This window comes from Lineus longissimus, chromosome 5 (genome assembly GCF_910592395.1).
Source record: "Lineus longissimus chromosome 5, tnLinLong1.2, whole genome shotgun sequence".
NCBI classification, from domain to species: Eukaryota; Metazoa; Nemertea; class Pilidiophora; order Heteronemertea; family Lineidae; genus Lineus; species Lineus longissimus.
Genome location: NC_088312.1, coordinates 22547605 through 22566553, shown reverse-complemented (window position 1 = coordinate 22566553; position 18949 = coordinate 22547605). Strand labels below are relative to the sequence as shown.

Below are 18949 nucleotides of genomic sequence, written 5' to 3'. Positions count from 1 at the left end.
AATGAGACATGCACGGACCAGAATTTGCAGATTTCGAGTAATTTTAGTATTTAATGCAGGGTAGCTTTGTCTGTATCACACTTGCGTCGGAGACAAATCTGGATTCAGTCGTAGTGATTTGGAAGACTTTGTGAGTAGAAATCATCTTTTAATCATTCTAGAAATAAATCCCATCATGCCTCAGAAGTTTCATGGGTTGGAAGCTGTAAATGGTTTCCTTGCTTATATCAATAAATAACCCATTTATTATCATCATTATTTATTAAAACCTCCTTTAAGGGGAACAAGCAAGGACACTAGTACAACATTGGCAATTATTAACAGTTAACACATGATAAAATCTTCAGAATGCTTGAACCAATAATCGAACCAGACCCCGCTCATCAGAGCCCAGGTTGCAGTAGCTGTCGTCGAGGAGAAGAGGCCAAAGCGAGTCAATGACCCCATCCTTGCCGACATGAACGTCACCACCAGGGCAAACAAAGCAAGCGGGGCATTTATACAGTGCAGTTTCCAACAGTCTATTTCGTCATTTTTGGCAAAAAATTCCTGATTTTACTGGCCGTGTATACATTGATTTGCGTTCAATCACGGAGCCCCAACTCTCACTCCATCACATTACTGGTAGACCTATGCCCGTTTTTGCAAGATCAGTTTGCGAACGAAGCATCTTTAAAATCGGAGTCAACATCGGAAAAGCGCGCGATAATTCAGTCAGATTTTGAATTTTTCCCTTTCTTAGGCAATTTGTTGATGGAAACTACTCATGTAGAATAAGAGGTGACTTGGCAGCCGACAGCCGGGTAATATTGCCCTTAATTATGCCAATGGTCTATGACCCCGTAGAGGTTCCTTGGTAACACGAAGAACCCCAAATGGTTTTGGGATAGTGATCAACCTCTAAGGGTTTTTAACTTGGCTGAAAAAGCTCTACTGGGTGGATATTTGTCTTGGCCGAAAACCCATTAAAAGTTTCTCAAAAGCTAAAAACTTTATTTCTGAGAAAATTTCTAATTGTGTAAATACGCACTGAAAATGAATGCTGTTACGTTTCCATAAGGCCATTCAAAATTAATTTTTAGATTTACGTTACCGCCCGCCCCGGTTTTTGCCTCCGTCCCAATATTTTTTGTTTTTTGCTAAATTTTAAAAAACCGTTCTTTTGTATTAGTTCGGTCTTGAAGCCCATTGGAAACCTTTTTTTATGGCCCTACTGGCACAACTCCTCATAGGGATAACTTCGGTACAGTGCTTATATGACCATTTACTATCCAAAATATCCAACTCCCGTTAGATGTAGTACGCAATAGTATACCGACGCCGCATTGCGGGAATAGACTAGAGTGGAAGGTTATTTCATCCTTTTCGAACTGAGGAGTACACGGATTTCAAAATGTCAAAAAGTAAAAAAAAAATTCCCCTCCCCACCAAATTTTTCAGATCTGAGTGACGTAAATCTAAAAATTAATTTTGAATGGCCTGATGCTTTCTTTTTTTTCTAAATCTTCAAGTCGCTATTACAAAAAAAATAAGTTTTTGCTGATCGAGTACTTCGTGCATAGCGAATGTTGGCATGATGTTTGACCTCAATTTCATCTCGTATTTATAGACCAAAATGAAGTTTATCTTGGCAATTGTTGTTTTGGTTGATATGGCAACAAAGATGACGGAGGCGTGTTGTATCGCGGAGACGTGTTGTTTTCCGGACCAGGTCAAGGCGGACGTGTTCTTCATCATGAATCTGACTATGACGACGCCCAATAAAAATTTGAATATGGAGATCAGCGGAATTGGAAAGTAAGTTAGCATATAATAGTTTTTCACTTTTTCCGTGAGTATACGACACTTCGGAACTTCGGATAAAGTGACGATGGTACGGTTTGCGCATAACTGTCTAACGCAAACAGACTGTATCCTCTCCAAAGAAAAACACTGCGTTGAAGAAGGGAATCAAGTGATTCCAGTGATATATACGACACAAATGATTTTTTTATACAAACACCTTGGAAACGCACTTTGAAACAGATGTTACGTCCTCGCGTCCATTTCGGAATAACTCCCTTACGATACCTTAGTCTGATAGGACTACTACAAGTTGCGGTGCTTGGTAGCAAGCAGTGTCATTATCCTCCTGGCCAGGTGAATGCCACGCCCAAGTTGTCACTTTAAGATATAATGTTTATTGATGTGTAATCCTGTTGCATTTTAGCTTCGCATTCGACTTCAAAGCACAGAAGTTTGCGTTTCTGTTAGGCAGGGTCGGCACAAGTGAGGAAACCCTCATATCCGGGGCTGCTTTCTTAGTGGACTTTCCAGTGGTAAGTGTTATGATTTCTGGAAGAAAAAATACGGGATGTGGCGCATTAATATGACACTGACCTTTGAAACTACATCAGTGAGGCCTAGGCCTGAAACTGCGTAATCTGTTTCTTTTTTCATGAGTATAGTATACTCTTAAAGACAAAGTTTTTTAGCCTTTGGAACACCTTTCATGGTTTTGCAGTCAACTAAATAATGTGTACCCCGTAGACCTTTTCAGGGAAATGATACCCTGCCCATTTTTTCTAGCTTTAAAACCTTAACGGGATTTTCTATTCCCCAAAAAATATCTATGGGGGTGCATATTTGGGTTGGTTGAAAATCCTAAAAGGTTTCTGAAAAGCTCAAAAATTTGGCACCTAGTGCTAAAGATTGTAATATTGCTTCTACATTTCAAGTCTTTATGAATTCTTACCCATGTCAATTAATTGTTGTCGGATTTTCTGCCAGGAAACGGTGACCATGAGCATTGTTGGAGGAGATGATAAATATGAACAGTGTGTGTCAAAGAAAATAAAAGGAAAATTAACAGACAAGCACCAGTGCATGATAGGTGAGTGAGTTTAAAGGGACAACTTGGGCGTGGATTAACCTGGCCAGGAGGATAATACCCATGCTTGCTACCATGCGCCGCAACTTGTAGTATCACACTTATGCTGATCTCTGATTAGGATTTTCGCCCGTGTTGCTAGGAGGCTTTGGACATGGCATGTGCATTTGCAAACTAACGCACCAATTCAATGCGGTTTTAAGCCATACGATTGTTTTTAAAAAATTTGTTTTTGGTTGGGTACACTCTACATTAGACAAACAATGGACACTTTTTCTTGGCGAATAACCCGGTTTTCACATTGGCTTCAGTCACTTCAGATTGAGCACCCGACTGCGCTGTATCCGATTATACTTTAAGTAGAAATTGACCTTTTTATTTGATTCTCTCAGAAAATTCTGGCATGATGAAAGTAATGAGCGCACCGGAGATGACCATATATGCGATGACCGATGAAGATACCCAGGTTGCCCTCGTCGTCGATGCCAACTGCATGCCAAAACTTCTTCAGTCTGAGTCCACACTGCCCGGTTACAAAGGATGTAAGTTCTAACAGAGGCACTTCCAAAGGAATTGCAGTTCTCTTGCACACTTCTTGTTTTCTTCCCATTTTCGTCTTGGTGCCCATTCAATCGCCAAGCCTCGCCATTGGTAGAGGTTGCCTTGTGATACGTGGTCCGTGACTGAAAGTGTGGGAGAGGTGCTAGCGTAATTTTGCTCCGCAAAAAATGCTAGCAATCCTCTCATTAGGATATTGGTGGCCACTGAATTGGCTGTTCAGCTCGTCCAAAGATCAATAAAGGCATCCTTCTTGCACATGACCGGAACTCTATTGATGACGTCGTTCCGGCTCTGCTTAAATTGGCCGCCATTGCCTCCAAATGGCCGTTGTATTATCATAAGATGTTCGGGGCTTCTAGTCACTCGAAAGTTTGTGAAATGGTTGAAGTTTTACATTCAAACATTTTGGTCGACATTATATTATTTAAAACGGTATGAGTTTTTGCTATTTTATCCCCAAAGTCAGTCCGAATCTGGGGCCGCGGCCATTTTCAGTCCAATAACCTCATTCCTTTTGGCAGATGAAAATAAACACCTAAAAAAACCAAATTGATGACTTTACATTTGCCCAAAACATTTTCTTCAGATTTCGATAGGAAGATTTCGGTCGATGGCATTGAGCTTCAGGTCGAAGATGCTGACTTCGCACCCCCATGTGACAATCCCCTGATGGCGCCTGGACCTCCGATGAAGGTGAGACGATGTTCTGAACCATGTCACATTTGTGCTGGGTTCAAATGCGTCCCGATGTAGTTCGTCAGTAGGGCTTACTGGACTTTGCGCAACGCAGCGCAGCGCAAATGAAAGGGAATTGTGTACCTGTGCCCATTGGCCTGGTCAATACCCATTGTTAATTGCTCACACCTGTTGGCCAACAACGCAACGCAACGAGAGAAATGGGGAGCGACCATTATTTTTGACCCCGCCAGTTTTTGATCCTACAATAATTTTGGTGCCAACATGGCTACAGAATACCTCCATAATTGTGGATGGTGTAGTGCTTGAGATTTACTCTTCAATGGAGTTGTGTAGCACGTTAGCCATAGGTTCGATTCTTGATTGGTCATGGGTTCGATTCTTGATACATTCTCTTCAATAGGGTGGCGTAGTACGTTAGTCATGGGTTTGAGTCTTGACATTTACTCTTCAATTGGTTGTTGCAGTGCTTTGGTCGCGGTTTCGATCTTGAGATTTACTCTTTGGTGTGGTGCGGGTCTCAATACACCTCAAGTTGTAATATACCTTCCATCTGCCGCGCTGGCGCCACCTATCCATCCCATGTCACAGGATAGTCCCAGTGATTTGCACTTGTAGCCCCTCTCTTTATGACCATAGTGGCAAATATATGCTTAGTTAGATGCTGGCGCCACCTACCAATCCCTTTATGACCATAGTGGCAAATACATGCTTAGTTAGATGCTGGCGCCACCTACCAATCCCGATGAACCAGCCAAAATTTATATTCCAAATTACCCTAATATCGCATGCTCGTCCCTTTAATTGCCAGTGATTTGCACTGGTAGCGCCCTCTATGACCATAACGAGAAATATATGCTCGGTTAGATACTGTAACTGAAAATAATATGCCATAATGTGCATACTTTCGCTTCGGCTGCCAGACCATATTATAAAACCTTGCGTGCTGGAGTTCTGTGTCATGGCTTGTGTTTGCTGGAGTTATGTGTGCTAGCTGGATTCCAGCTTGCGTTTGGCCTACTTCTGCAATGATAACTCCCCACGTTTATGGCAGGCGCAAGGGGACAGAATTTAGAATTATGCCACGGCATAAATCGGAATTGTCGTGTGGCAAAAATCAGCCAATCAAACCCTCGGATCTCGTGAATTATGCCCGGCATAAATCGGGATTGTGTTGTGGCATATTTCTCAATTATGTTGCACTATAAATCAACCAATAAAAACCTCGGATCTCGTGAATTAAGCCGCACTATAAATGAAACGATTGCCAAGTTCTGATTGGTTTTATTATGGCGAGGCATAATTCATGCTTTTTGATGGGGCTAAATTCAGCTTAATGCCGCGGCATAATTCACGAGATCCGAGGTTTTGATTGACTAATTTATGCCACACCACAATTCCGATTCATGCCGTGGCATAATTCTGAATTCTGCCCACTCGCGCCAGCCATAAGAAAAAAATGCCGCAAAGTAAGACTATAGGCTAGTCCATTCATAAATATATGTCCACATCGTTTGAGCACTGGAGGGCGAACTACTACTATACTTGCCTTAAAACCAAACATGATATTAGGGGTTTAGCATTCTCATGGCAGAAATGAAAGAAACTCTTCAGCGAAGTCCAATTGTCATTTGGGGGGGGGGGGGGGGGGGGGTCCCCAGGATAGGCCATATTTTGCTTCTGGATATTTCTCATTCATTTTTGGCACATAAGTAAATGGACATAAAAAACATTTCATCCAGATTGGTCGAGAAATATACTGTACAGCGCGGAAAATGTCCGAATTTTATGCACTACGTCAATGTACACAAATGCATACAAATTGTTCTATTTTTTACCATGGTTACCAGAATGAAAAAATCCCGGTTAGTTTTGAGGCAAGGATCAACAAATACCAAACTTCAAAGAAATCAGACCAGTAGTTCGCCCTCCAGAGCCCCAAACGATGCGGAGGTAACATTTACGAATGGACTGTAGCAGCAAACTATGGCACCCAGCCTATGGTCTCACTAGCCGGTGCGGAGGCCAGGCCTACCTGCCTCCAAAAATGACGCGACGTCATTTCATTCATACCCCTGTTCCAGCGGCTGTAGACTCGGCAGTACCTTACTCTTATGGCAAGCCGTTCGTCCAATAATTAAGAAAACCTAGTTTTCTTGAAAAGAACCTGGTTTTCTTCTTAAAAAACCTGGTTTCATGGAAGAAAACCATGTTTTTTTTCATTGAAACTAAACATGGTTTTCTTCCCGAAAAGTTTGTTTTCAACAAGAAAACTAGGTTTTCTTCCATAAAACTAGTTTTTTAAAAAATAACTTATTCTTTTTAGATAAAGTGTAGGTTCCATGATTTCTCTTCAAAACCAAGTTTCGAAAAAAGAAAAACCATGTTTTCATCCAGCCATTTGACTAATAATTAAAACAACCTAGTTTTTTTCATAAAAACCTGTTTTTTTTCCAAAAAAAACTAGTTTCGTTGAAGAAAACATTTTTTTTTCCATGAAACTTGGTTTTTTAAGAAGAAAACCTAGTTTCGAAAGAAGAAAACCTGGTTTCGAAACAACCTAGTCTTTTTACCTCAGCACTCGCGTGGCTCCTTTGGCTTGGGCCAGTCCGGGACGAGGTAAAAAGACTAGGTTTTGAAAATAACCTGGTCTTTTACATTAAAAACTTGGTTTTGAAAAAGAAATGCATATAACCTTGTTTTATTCCATAAAACATAGTTTTCTTCCATGAAACTAGGTTTTCTTGGAAGAAGCATAGGTTGATTTTAAAAACCAAGTTATCTTGTTAAAAAAACAGGTTTTTTTAATCAACTTATGCTTCTGGCAAGAAAACCTAGTTTCATTGAAGAAAACATGGTTTTCTTCCATAAACTAAGTTTTTTAAGAAGAAAACCATTTTTTTTTCAATAAAACCTGTTTTTCTTAATTATTAGACAGACGGCTTGCCATATACTCTCACACAAACCTATACATTTTTGAATAGCTTGTCACTTCTAGAACAACTTTCAACGTCGTCTGGACATACAGTCATGCATAGACTGATGCAGCACAATGCATGAGACACCTTGTATGTTAAGGCAAATTTGAAAAATTTCACGTTTATGCTTATAACTTCAAGATGGTGAAAAAAGATTTTCATACACATCTACTCATCACCTTGAAAAAAGCCAACTGACAACTATTTCAATCTTTTATATCAAAATAGGCTAGTGAGACCTATAGCCGGCCCAATCTCAGCCTCAAAGATGTCCGATGTGGGTTGTTATTGGACTTGATGAACTTCGTTCGCTGCCGGGTTACAGAAAAGTACTTCCATATTTTACAGGTCACTCCTCCTGAGGAATCAGTGATGATGATATTTTCAAGCATGTTTGCCAAAGAAGCTATGAAGCGCCGCCGTTAATCAGTAGACGATACAATGTACTATACCCGGTGTATGACGTCCGATCCAGAGAGCCAATCATATCACTGCTGACTGATTAAAACTGGCAAGTCGTTTTCAGCAGTTAATCTCTCGATTATTTCAAGTTTGATGTTGAAAGTGTTAGCAATTCAAGCTAGTTCCTTTCCGACCGATTGCCAAGTGAGATACCGGGCTAATAAAAAATAAACATTCCGGCTTTTCTGTATAGTTTTCGCAGAATAAGATATGATATGCAGATTTCGTTGGTCGTTCTTCATTCCTTTTTATGCAGGCCTGAGGTTTAAAGAGGGACTAAATGCAGGAGCTCCTCCTTTAGTATGTGAAGAATTTACGGACGGACGAAGCACATTCCGCAGAGCGCCAGGGACCTTCCTGTGGCCAGGGGAAACTCTGTAAAACGAATCAAATAGAACGAGGTACTATCTGTCAGGTGACAGGTCTTGACCAATCAAACCCCCGTATGTGATCATGGCCGTGCTGTCTGTGCCGAACAAGCATGATAGCTCCCTCCTGATTGGTCAATGCCTGTCAGGACGTCCCATATTACTGCTTGATGATAGTGGCGATGACCAGAGTGGCATTACCGGTTTTGCCCGGTGATAGAAAAGGCCAACCGACTGGGCTCCCTATTTGTGGTAAAGTTCTTGTCAAGTGACCAGCTTTTATCGACGAACGACCTTATCTGAAGCTCTTCGATGGTCTAATCTATTCTCTGCGGTTCCGAGGAAATTATTCCGTCACGGTCCTGGTCTTGATCCCTTGAATCACGTTATAAATCGTTTGGTATTGTCATTACGGCCCGGGTTTAGTCAATGAAATGACTCCCTCCCGGTCCCGACAGGCCTAACCCATGGCAACGAACTGCTCACGCAATGAATCGTGTGTACACTCCGGACACAGTGGACCGGCCTGGTCCCTATGAGAGAGTACGAATAGGATGACGAAATGGACTGCCCCAGGAGTCTAATCGGGTGAGGCGAAACTATTCCTACGTACCTGGGTTAAGAACCCCATTGATGAAAGCACAACAAAACAAGCAAAGAGAAAATAAGAAATGATGCTTTATGCACCCCGGATTAAGGGCAATATTGTCGCTGCATCGTGAACTCATGCTCTCTTGGATAAAAAATCTCTCGTTTGCGGTGGCTTCGACCTCATTCAATATCAACACCACTAGCAATATCAGTTTTACCCGCAAACAAGTGATAGAATTATCGCTTGTCGTAGGGAAGGGGGGGGGGGCACCAGTTTGCGGAGAGCTTTAGCCCGAGCTCACATAAACCATCTTGATTCTCGATGTATTGACATCGCCAAGCTTCCAGACAACCCGCGTAAAGAGTAGGGGTGTGGGCGGAGGTTAGTTCTGAATGACATGAATATCAATAATAATGTTTTTATCTGCATGCTTCGGTTGTTCTCATGCTTTAGTGTGGTCTCATAAATCGACGAACGTATATCATTTTGCAGTCAGTAATTCCCGCAATAAAGTCATGCCCGAGGAGGTTGGTGACTTTAGAGCTGTATCCATCCAATACCAGGAAAAACTCAATCATAAAGATATTTGTGTTTGTTTTGTCTCTTCGCAACAGCCAAATGTCTTCTTCCCACAGTTTTATCTCTGACAGTGTCATGTCTACGTCTAAATTTATGTCATTATCGTTATTGATTATTATCAAACCAAAGTATTAAGCTATAACATGTGTTGCAAACAGAACTCGAGAGTCATTTTCGTCATATTCTTCTGGTAAATTTACGGCGGCTGCATGCATCGGAGATCCTGGAGAAAGAAGTACTGTGTCCCTGCATAAGTGGGTTCATAGCTTGGCCCGGTTGTTCAAAACAAGTTTCGTCACTAACGCTGGCGTTGACTTGGCCTTAAGTCGAAAGGGCTTAACTGAAGGAGATAACGCCAAGTTAAGAACGCGCCAGCGTCAGCGACAAAAACGGTTTTGAACAACCAGGCTCTTATTGCAAACGGGCGATTTTTTTGGCGGCACTTGAAACCTACTTATTTGGCAATTAAAAATATCACCCACACTTGTCGTGGTTTGCGCAAAAACTCACTATACCAACGATGCCAGCGGATAATATGAAAAACCTAAGGGAAGTGTGAATATGGAGGTCAGCGGCATAGCAGCGTAAGTAGTAGCTTGTCTTTTATTAGCCTTATACGTCATTGCTGGGGTCACCAGCGGTTTTTGACTGAATTAGTCAAAATGCACACCCCAAAGCTGGCGCCCGGAGCTGTCGGATTGGCGCCATGGAAGCATTTATTGGTTCATTGAGATAGGCTCCTATCCGCTGTACACTCTTGTAGTGGGACGGGCCAGTCCGGCCTTTAGACGCATCAACGTCTCAAGTTTCATTTGTGAGGTCCCGGCTTGATTCCAGCTCGATCTCAGTAAAGGTTTTAAAGGTGGGAATGTAGGCAGGAGCTAGGGGATCAAGTTGTTGATCTCGAGGTGACTGTTATGGAACTGCAGTGTCTGGTAGAGTTAAAGTGAGAAATACCGTTCTAGCACAGGCATAAATAGAGTCAATGTACTGTGAGATTGTCGCGACACCTATCCGAGACTTAGTGTAACTGAATTTGGCCCACCTTTACCATGATGATAAAGAAATGCCTGATCCTGTTGCAGCTTTGCATGGGACTTCACTGCGCAGAATCATAATGCAGCAAAATGCGGGATGAAGTCCCCTTGATCACAAGGGCTACTACTTGATTGACGTGGCCGGGGTGAGTGCAAATTTTAGATTCTTGCGCAATCGAACAACTACATCTTTATAAATGGCTATTGTACTAATAACTGGTAGGTCATGATAGAAGACACCAGGGCCCATGTGCATAAAACTTCTTAGCCCTTAACTTAGTTTTCACTTGAAGGGGTACGCCGTTCGTAATTACTTGTGGTCCAGTTAAATAGAAATCCACTAATACACAATGCTGTAGTGCAATTATTATGAGTATAAATTTGTTTAAACTTGGTATTCATAATATTTGTATGTCAGTCTTCACAAGGGCAGTGTCGAAATTTATATTTAGTGCGTATTTCTGGAATTAGGCATTTTTAAATTCAATTACAAATTGATGACCTCTCCAGAGATCATTATGCAAGCACCTGACTAAATTTAGCCAACATTGATTTGTGATAGCAATTTCTACTGGCTGGAAGCTATTGCATAAAAGGTATCATCGCGAAACTGACCACGTTTGGCGATAAGGAAAAAACTTGGGCCTGAGGAGAAATTCTTTCATAAGGGTAAGGTGATAGAGAATGATCTCTGTGCCCAGCTTGGCACAGAGAGGTCCTCGAGGTCAGACTGGAGCGATGGTCCTCACCAACGTGGACAGCTGACAGGACTAACTCATCAAACGAGACACATGTCCAGGGTAGGTAGTGACAGGACCAGGTGATCTGACATCTAAAGGGACACCATTTATCACAACTTGGTCATTGTCAAAAAACCGTTGACATGAATCGATCAGACCTAAAAGAGCGCTATCGATCTATCCTGTATAGTCCGATGTGAATGTCTCCTGTGATTCAGAAGTGGTTATGCTATGCCTTGACATGGATCACTCGTCTCGTAAAAATCTACGCCAGAGTTGCGGCTACCTAGCTATTATGGTATACCTTAGTACATGGCTGACAATACCTTTTGTTCCAACGCGTTGTATAATGAACGGCCGATTAAAATGCCTGATGTACTTCTTGTTACACTATTTTTGAATGCTATCTTCAACTCTTAAATAAAGAACGACCAGCAGACCACGAGAAAGCAACTATTGAAGATAACAAGCAATAATGCAAAGTCGAAACGTTTGCAGCAAGACTGGACAATCAACATTCAGGGCGGTGAAGACGTTTATGACTTTTCAATATCACTATGTAGTGATATGGTGAACAGCTGACTGGTCCCTTAATTGTGTTGGACCTAGGACAAACTAAGGGACCGTGCATGATTATGTACGCAACAAGGGGAAGGCATTTGCAATTTTCAGCATTTCTTTTTTGAAGTGGTTATGTACACAACATGTCTGCTGTGGACGCAGCCGAACAAGTTGATAGGCGAATTAACACCCAGGATCGTGACATACATGTACGTCTGTTCAATAGCTCATATGCTACCACGCTTATTGCATGTACATGGACTACATTATGTATGACTGGGATCCAACAGAAAAATATTGCTTCGGGGGAGCTTTATAATGAGCCTAATGAATATTGATATTAATGCTGTGAACAGAAAAACTTCTATCTGTTGCTTTCAAACCATGATGTGTACGGAAGCGCGTTTGCATGTTTACATTCACATCATGCTGTGGACGCAACCATAAGTTACATATTGCACATGTTACAGCGAGAAGAAAATTGTCCAGTTCAACTTAATTACACTATGTTGATTGGGAACGCTATTAACTTTCATTTGCACAAAACATTTCTTTGTATAATTCATCGAGTGAAAAAAACCCTATCGATATAGAAATCATTGAAATGATAGAAAGGCTTTCGTCAAAGTGCAATTTCCGATATAAAAGTGCAAAGAGAATTGAAACCTTATTTGCATTTGAAAAGATTGACTATGCTGCTTCAGAACTACATTGATTAGTTGATAAGAGGAGGTAATACAAGTGTCACAAGTAAATGGCATAATCGGAAGAAGTGTCACGTCGCAGGGCGAAATTTGGCCTATTTCCTTTAGTACCGATTCTCCTACACTGTAAAAAAATAAGCGTAAGTACAGGTTCACTTTCCCCGTAATTTTCTACGGTTAATTACCGTGCTCACAGTTTCCACCATCGAACCCATCTGCAGAACTAACATGATAAACCTGTAACTAACAGCGTGCATTATATAATTGAAGAATATCTGAAGCTCGAGTTTATCTCCTCTTTTTCTGTGCTTTCATTTATATCACAAACACCGTAATCTACTCATTTCTGGGATTGGAGTTACCTACCAAAGAAGTCTACGGCACTTCCATGGCAATATATTTATCAATATTGACAGTTGACACACTACCTTTGCACCTACATGAATCCTTAAAATAGTAAAATATTTCCCCAAATGTGAATGGTTTTGGAATGACATTTTTTGATACCACCAGCAGATAGCATTATAGTTTCGTTATTTAGTGTGAATTTTGAAGAGCCCTCCTCACATAACCAGTGATTTTTAATATAATCCGCCTCGATATTTCAAACCCTTGATGAAATTTATGCCTTTCAGACGGGTTGTAGCGGATGAAAAAAGCACCCAATCAGAGCGTCCATCTGTATTAAAAGCGGATTTCGCACGAGCAACATGCACAATGCCCTTCCCGCGCCAAAATCATTATCAAAGCGATCTTAGAATAACCGTCATCAAGTCAAACGTGAGTGTCTGAGTAGAAGCCTATTGTCAATACGTTCATCCTTATTAGAGTAACTGATCTGCGCCGGACTTTTGAACAGGAATAAAGTAGGTACAATTGAGGATATTCGTACTAACTATAAATTTCAACATTGCCGTAGTGTAGACTGATATACAAATATTATGATTACCAAGTATAAACAAATTTGTATTCAAAATAACTTCATTACGGAATTGTGTATTAGTGGATTTCTATTTAACGGTCTTTGCACTACCAAGTTAAAAACAAAACCCTTACCAATACAGTGAGGAGGTCAGTGATTGAATCGTGTTCGGAATTTTCGTACCAGTACTTAATATACTGATCTCGGGCCGCTTATTTTAGATACTGATGTCTAGACTTCCGCTTGAATCAGTGTACCCAACGGTGTCTGCAGAGAATGCCTCGATTTCAAGTTGTGCCGCACTGGGGGTTATGGGTAAATTCAGTAGAAGATCTAAATGTTCAACACGAACATCTACGAGTGCTCATATCGGCTTCGACCTTACCCGGGAATGTTTATCTGACCCATCAGCATTAATAAGTCTGTTGGTCTTTCGACTGTTTGCTATTTCACATTGAAGTGTTTTTTTTGGTGAAAATGCCACTCGCTTGATTTCGCGCTGCAGGAGAGGTCACTTTGCCGAAATAACTCTGGCTTACCCGAGTATAGTACTCCGAAGCAGACCCAATTACCTAATACAAGTTAAACTTAAAATTCTAGGCACTTTTTCTTCATTAACCAGTGGTATTTAATGTTCCAATATTTTGTTTCCGAAGATTCCCAATAGCAGATTTTTGGGAAGTTTATAGTTTACCAGTCGCTATAGTTTTGATGCAAAATGATTCCAGTCACATGCAGTGTCATACTGAAATTAATTTCAGTTCAACTTTGAAATGAGCTCAGGTAATAGATGCATATTCTTGGGCATAATACAGTCAAAAAATCTCGCACCGATTTGCGAGGATATCGGTGGTTTAACAACGTTTCCTGCTTTCCAGCTTTCCTTGTGCAGAATGCATTGCATGGTGTACTGTGATATCCTATCCTTGAGCTCCTCAAACATAAAATGGCAAGAAGATATGTTCATCTCCACTTATTTATAAGGAAGGGTTGGTATCTAACTCTCATGGCGTTAACATTTGCTACGATTTCTCTACGACTTCTATCTGGGGCGAGCTCCAGTTTGTGGTGTTGGCCATTTGACAGGTTTAACGTTGATGATAATATAGTTGGAGATCGACATTTTTGGAGAGGACTACCCCGTTTGGTGGTCGGTCCCTTGAGAATGCAAGATGCCAGAAAATTAACTTGTAAAGCTGATGAACGTCAACGCCAACGTCAACTGTCATTGTACTTACGCATGCCCTTCTCTACATGGACCCTTGCATTCAACGCTTTCTTTCTCTTCAATAATGGGAGAAGAATCTATTCGATTGTGGAATTCAGAATTAGGAGACATGCCGGCATGGTACTTAACATATGTATGAAGATAACAAAGAAGTGGGGCAGAGTACAGTGTGGAATAACTCTCTATAAATACGTTGATGCATTTGATTCGAAAGGGGATGAACGTTATGGAAAAAATATCTTGCTAGAAAAGTGTCTGATTAATCAATGGGTACGGATTTACATTCAGCTGGACGTTTCGGCTCAGTCTCTAATTTTCAATGCAGACACAACAATAAAGATCGTTCGGAAGGTGATCACACTGCGTGATATGCATGGACGGAAAAACTTCGACTTGCGCTTTGGAAGTAAACAGCCGTTTTGCCATGTGATCGGAACTCATTACGTAACCAAGCTCTTGATGTCGAATAAGAAAGTCACTGCTGCCAATATCGCATCCTACTGGCAGTGGATTTCAGGTTGGTTTGAACAATTTAGGTGACCAGGATCAGTTTCTCCTTCCTACATATCCCAGAACACACGTGGAGCGGTGTCTAGTTTTAGCTGATATGCATACATGAAAAGAGCCGATAAAGGCCTGACCGCCTGACCGCCTGACCGCCTGACCGCCATGGTTAAAGTTAGTATTGTGCAACATTCCTTCGTGGACACCTCTCTATTTAGGACATCACTTGTCAGTCCCGAGGTCCTACTGTATATCATATCTGAGGGCGGTTGAAACATAGCCGACGGTTCTTTTAAAGCGGTACGTCGGTACGTCGTTCGTTAAAAATTAGAAATCTGTAATTGAAATTGAAGGTTTGCAATGAATTTCTTTTTTCTTGGACCACCAGTAATTACGAACGGCGTACACCTTTAAGGGCAGTCAACCGTGGGGCTATACAGTATTCACTCTAATTCGAGACACCAGAAGCGAAGCACCAATGAGAATTATTACAAACAACCAGTCCTCACAATTTGTTCAGCAAGATGACTCATGCGTGTAATCACGTGATCATGCTTTAAAAACAAATTCGTACCTCCATGCCACGCTCCTTTGTAAATGGTAAAAATGGCACTGACCCTGGGACAAAATACGCCATTCTGTCAATCTGATACATTTTGGTCACCTCTTCGACGTCACACGATTTTACACTCAAAGTGCTTTGGAACAGATGCATGTGCTTAGCAGATTTGGCAGGTAAACCATGTGATGAATGTCCTAAATGACAATCAGCAAAGGAAGTGAGTAAGCCTTATTCCTATTTTGACACCAATTCCTTTTTTCAGGGCGAATATTCAAGCGAATGAGAGTCCTATTGCCCCTGTTGTCACGCGTTGCAAAGACTAGACATATCCCGAGTTCCTCTGCTTGCGCCGTTAGCTGCATTCTAACCAGACCGTGCAGATCTTTCATTGCGGTTAAGAAACTAAATAGCCACTACTGTCAATTTATAAAGTTAAATCTGCACCAGATCCAAACAGAAAATCCCTCTTCGAAATCAAAGGAAGCAGTTTATTTCATTAAAATTTTCAAATCACTTGACTTCTAGGTCATCCCCTCAGCTAGTTTTCTCAACTTTGATTTGATTATTGTACCAATTTTGTTTCATTATTTTACGGTATCGAATCCAGAGTATCCATCGCGAACCTCAGACAAACACTCATCACTAAGCTCTGTACACACTGACAACATTTTCGGTAACATTTTCGGAAACATCTCGGCAACACACCTGGGACCTGTTTCATAAAGCCTAATAAAGTGCCTTTAGCCCTAATACTAGGATAAAGTCACTCCTTAAAGGAAGAACGCGTTTCATAAACGTGCCTTTAAAATATCTAGGTTAATGTTACCATTAAGAGTGTTTCAGGTTGTGGTTCTATCCTGTCTTTATTTTATTCGGTTCCTTTAAACCTGAAGGTAGTCTAGAGTTCCCCCCCCCCCAGTATCATTTCAAGTGTGTATACATTACGACCGGGCATGAACAATCTAGTATCGGTGATATTCACCATGTGAGCTTTGCGACAACATCGAGGTGTATTGGCGCTGTGTCATCCGCGTTTGCAGCACGCATTGACCAACACGTTCACTTCGAAAGGGACCTCCAGAAGGTCAAAACCAAATTTTTTGATAACATGGGTTTTCCAAGAGTAATTGGATCGATCGATGGGACCCATTGTCGTATACGCAAGCCTCTCATCAACGAAAACGTGTATATCAATCGGAAAGGATACCACAGCATTAATGTCATGCTAGTTTGTGATTGGGATACGATCATAAATAACTGTGTGGCACGTTTTCCAGGAGGGTCTCATGACGCCTTCGTTCTTCACAGTTCAGCCCTTGGCCAGACATTTGAAAACAATCCACCGAATGGTCGGATGTTGGGAGACTCGGGGTATCCTTGCAAGAGGTGGCTTCTGACACCTCTTGCCAATGCCCAAACCAGACAGGAATGGGCATTCCAGCGGATGCAAATAAGCTAGAGCCAGATGCATCATAGAACGTTGCAACGGTCTCCTATAAAAGCAACGGTTCAGATGCCTCCGCAAGGCGATTCAATATACACACCACAAAAGGCAAGCATTATTATTCAGTCCATTCTGCCTGCTCCACAACATTGCTGTCCGGGATAGATTGCCCTTAGTGGAGGATTCAGATGACGATGACGATGATGACGAGGACTCTGATGATGACGCAGGGGATGATGACTTTCCTCCTCGAGACATGGATATGAACGGCAATCAAATTCGCCAGCTTGTAATTGAGTTCTGAGTAGAATTCCACTAAAACATCAAATTCAGTATCAGTCTAATTGCGAGATCGCTGTCTCTTGGCCATGTTCCTGGCACAGAGTTAATGCATGGAAAGGAAGTTTCGTATGTCGAAAGGGCATTCGTATAGTGTATAGGAACCAAAAACACTGAAAATAACACATTTTGCCACGGCCAGATCATGTATTACGAATCTCAACACAATAAATCACTCTGCGTTCGAGTTAATTTTTTTTCACCATTCAGACCGTTCAGACAGTCTCTGTGTTTTGAGATTGCTTTGTGGTTGGTTGTGTTTAAGTAACCTCCATGTTTTGAGGTCTTTGTTTGAAGACAATTATAACCCGTTCTTTATTCCAGGGCATACTCTGGACACTTGTAATTTGTTGTGTTGTGAATATTCAGTAGTATGCATATACTGGTAGCTTTAGTTTCAAAAGTCTGTTTCCTAAGACTGTTGTGTATACTTGAGGACTTGCAAGTATTTTAAACTTAAGGAGGGATGTAATGTCCATACTCTTATATTCAAATCTCTCGCTGTTTGACGTGACGCGGTATGTGACGTCACGGAACATAGCGAGCTGCTATGTAATCGGGCCAGTCTTTCGTCTACCGAATAAATCCGTTGTTAAACATCGAACAAGAGTCTTTCAGTGATATCGACAATCTCACAAAAACCTTTCATTGTAGTATAACCGTTTTGAACAACTCGTGAAAAAAAACCTATCGACATTGAAATCAATGAAATGATAAAAAGGCTTTCGTCAAAGTGCATATCTATGGGAATAGAAACCACGCTTGCATTTTTAAAAGTGGACTATGCTGCTTCAAAACTACATTGATCAATTAATAAGAGGAGGTAATAAAAGTTTCATAAGTAAATGGCATGATCGGAAGAAGTGTCACGTTTCAGGGCGAGGTTTAGCTTATATCTTTGAGTGTCAATTCCTACACTGTAAAAAATAAGCGTAAGTACAGGTTCAATTCCCCTGTAATTTTCTACGGTTAATTACCGTGCTCACAGTTTCCACCATCAAACCCATCAGCAGAACTAACATGATAAACCTGTAACTGACAGCGTGCATTGCAGAATATCTCAAGCTCGAATTCCATTTATCTCCTCTCTTTCTGTGCTTTTTTTGTTCAGAAACTTTTGTTAAAGTTAAGTGTCAATCATTTATATCACAAACACCGTAATGTACTCATTTCCGGGATCGGAGGTAACCAACAAAGAAGTCTACGGCATTTCCATGACAATTAATTTATCAATGTATTAACAGGTGAAACTACCTTTGCAACCACATGAATCCTAAAAATTGTAGAATATTGCCCAAAAAATTAATGGCATTACCACTAGCAAATAGCCAAACGCATAAGAGTTTCTTTATTTGGTGCGATTTGTTTTCGCATATATATGGCCTGGAAATTTACACTCGCACAACTACGCTAGAGTAAAACTGTCTGAAGAACTACAGATTTTTTTTTTTTGGGGGGGGGAGGACCCCGCCCTTCCCCACTGTCGTGCCACCTTAAAACCATCAGCATCGATAATTCGGGTGAAAAGGAGCGACTAGAATATTCACTTCCACTGCATCGGCTTTGGAGGCTCTAAGTTATAACATTTAAACAGCCTCGGCTTTACTTATGTATGAATAGCAAAGCTAGGTCGGAGCCTTGAACTACTTTTCTGCAATTCGGTGGTGCTTCGTGATAGTTCGGTCGATCTCCGATTATGAGGTTGAGTGATGGCATGAGACAGCATCGGCATCACCGACATCGACACCAGAATGATTTCACTCTGTATTCATCGGAAACGTTCGGGCAAACTCTGATTCCTCT

General features: G+C 41.2%; 1 protein-coding gene across 2 annotated transcripts; it reads left to right on the top strand.

Annotated features, from left to right (window-relative positions):
• Positions 1-7781, top strand: LOC135487945 (uncharacterized). 2 transcript variants are annotated; one of them, XM_064772245.1, is made up of 8 exons: positions 14-130; positions 743-803; positions 1610-1797; positions 2210-2318; positions 2770-2872; positions 3262-3411; positions 4017-4123; positions 7453-7781. In XM_064772245.1, the coding sequence occupies exons 1-8, from the start codon at positions 54-56 to the stop codon at positions 7528-7530; spliced, it is 873 nt and encodes a 290-aa protein (XP_064628315.1). In that variant the 5' UTR covers positions 14-53; the 3' UTR covers positions 7531-7781. The 2 variants fall into 2 exon arrangements, with proteins under 2 accessions (XP_064628316.1, XP_064628315.1); XM_064772246.1 differs by lacking the exon at positions 743-803 and having other exon boundaries at positions 1-130.
• The last annotated feature ends 11168 nt before the right edge of the window (positions 7782-18949 follow it).

Bases quoted from the DNA above. Each gene is read 5' to 3' on its own strand.
- LOC135487945 (XM_064772245.1), top strand. From the start codon at position 54: ATGCAGGGTAGCTTTGTCTGTATCACACTTGCGTCGGAGACAAATCTG. The intron at 1,798-2,209 runs GTAAGTTAGCAT...GTTGCATTTTAG, and splicing joins GAGATCAGCGGAATTGGAAA to CTTCGCATTCGACTTCAAAG. The intron at 4,124-7,452 runs GTGAGACGATGT...CATATTTTACAG, and splicing joins CGCCTGGACCTCCGATGAAG to GTCACTCCTCCTGAGGAATC.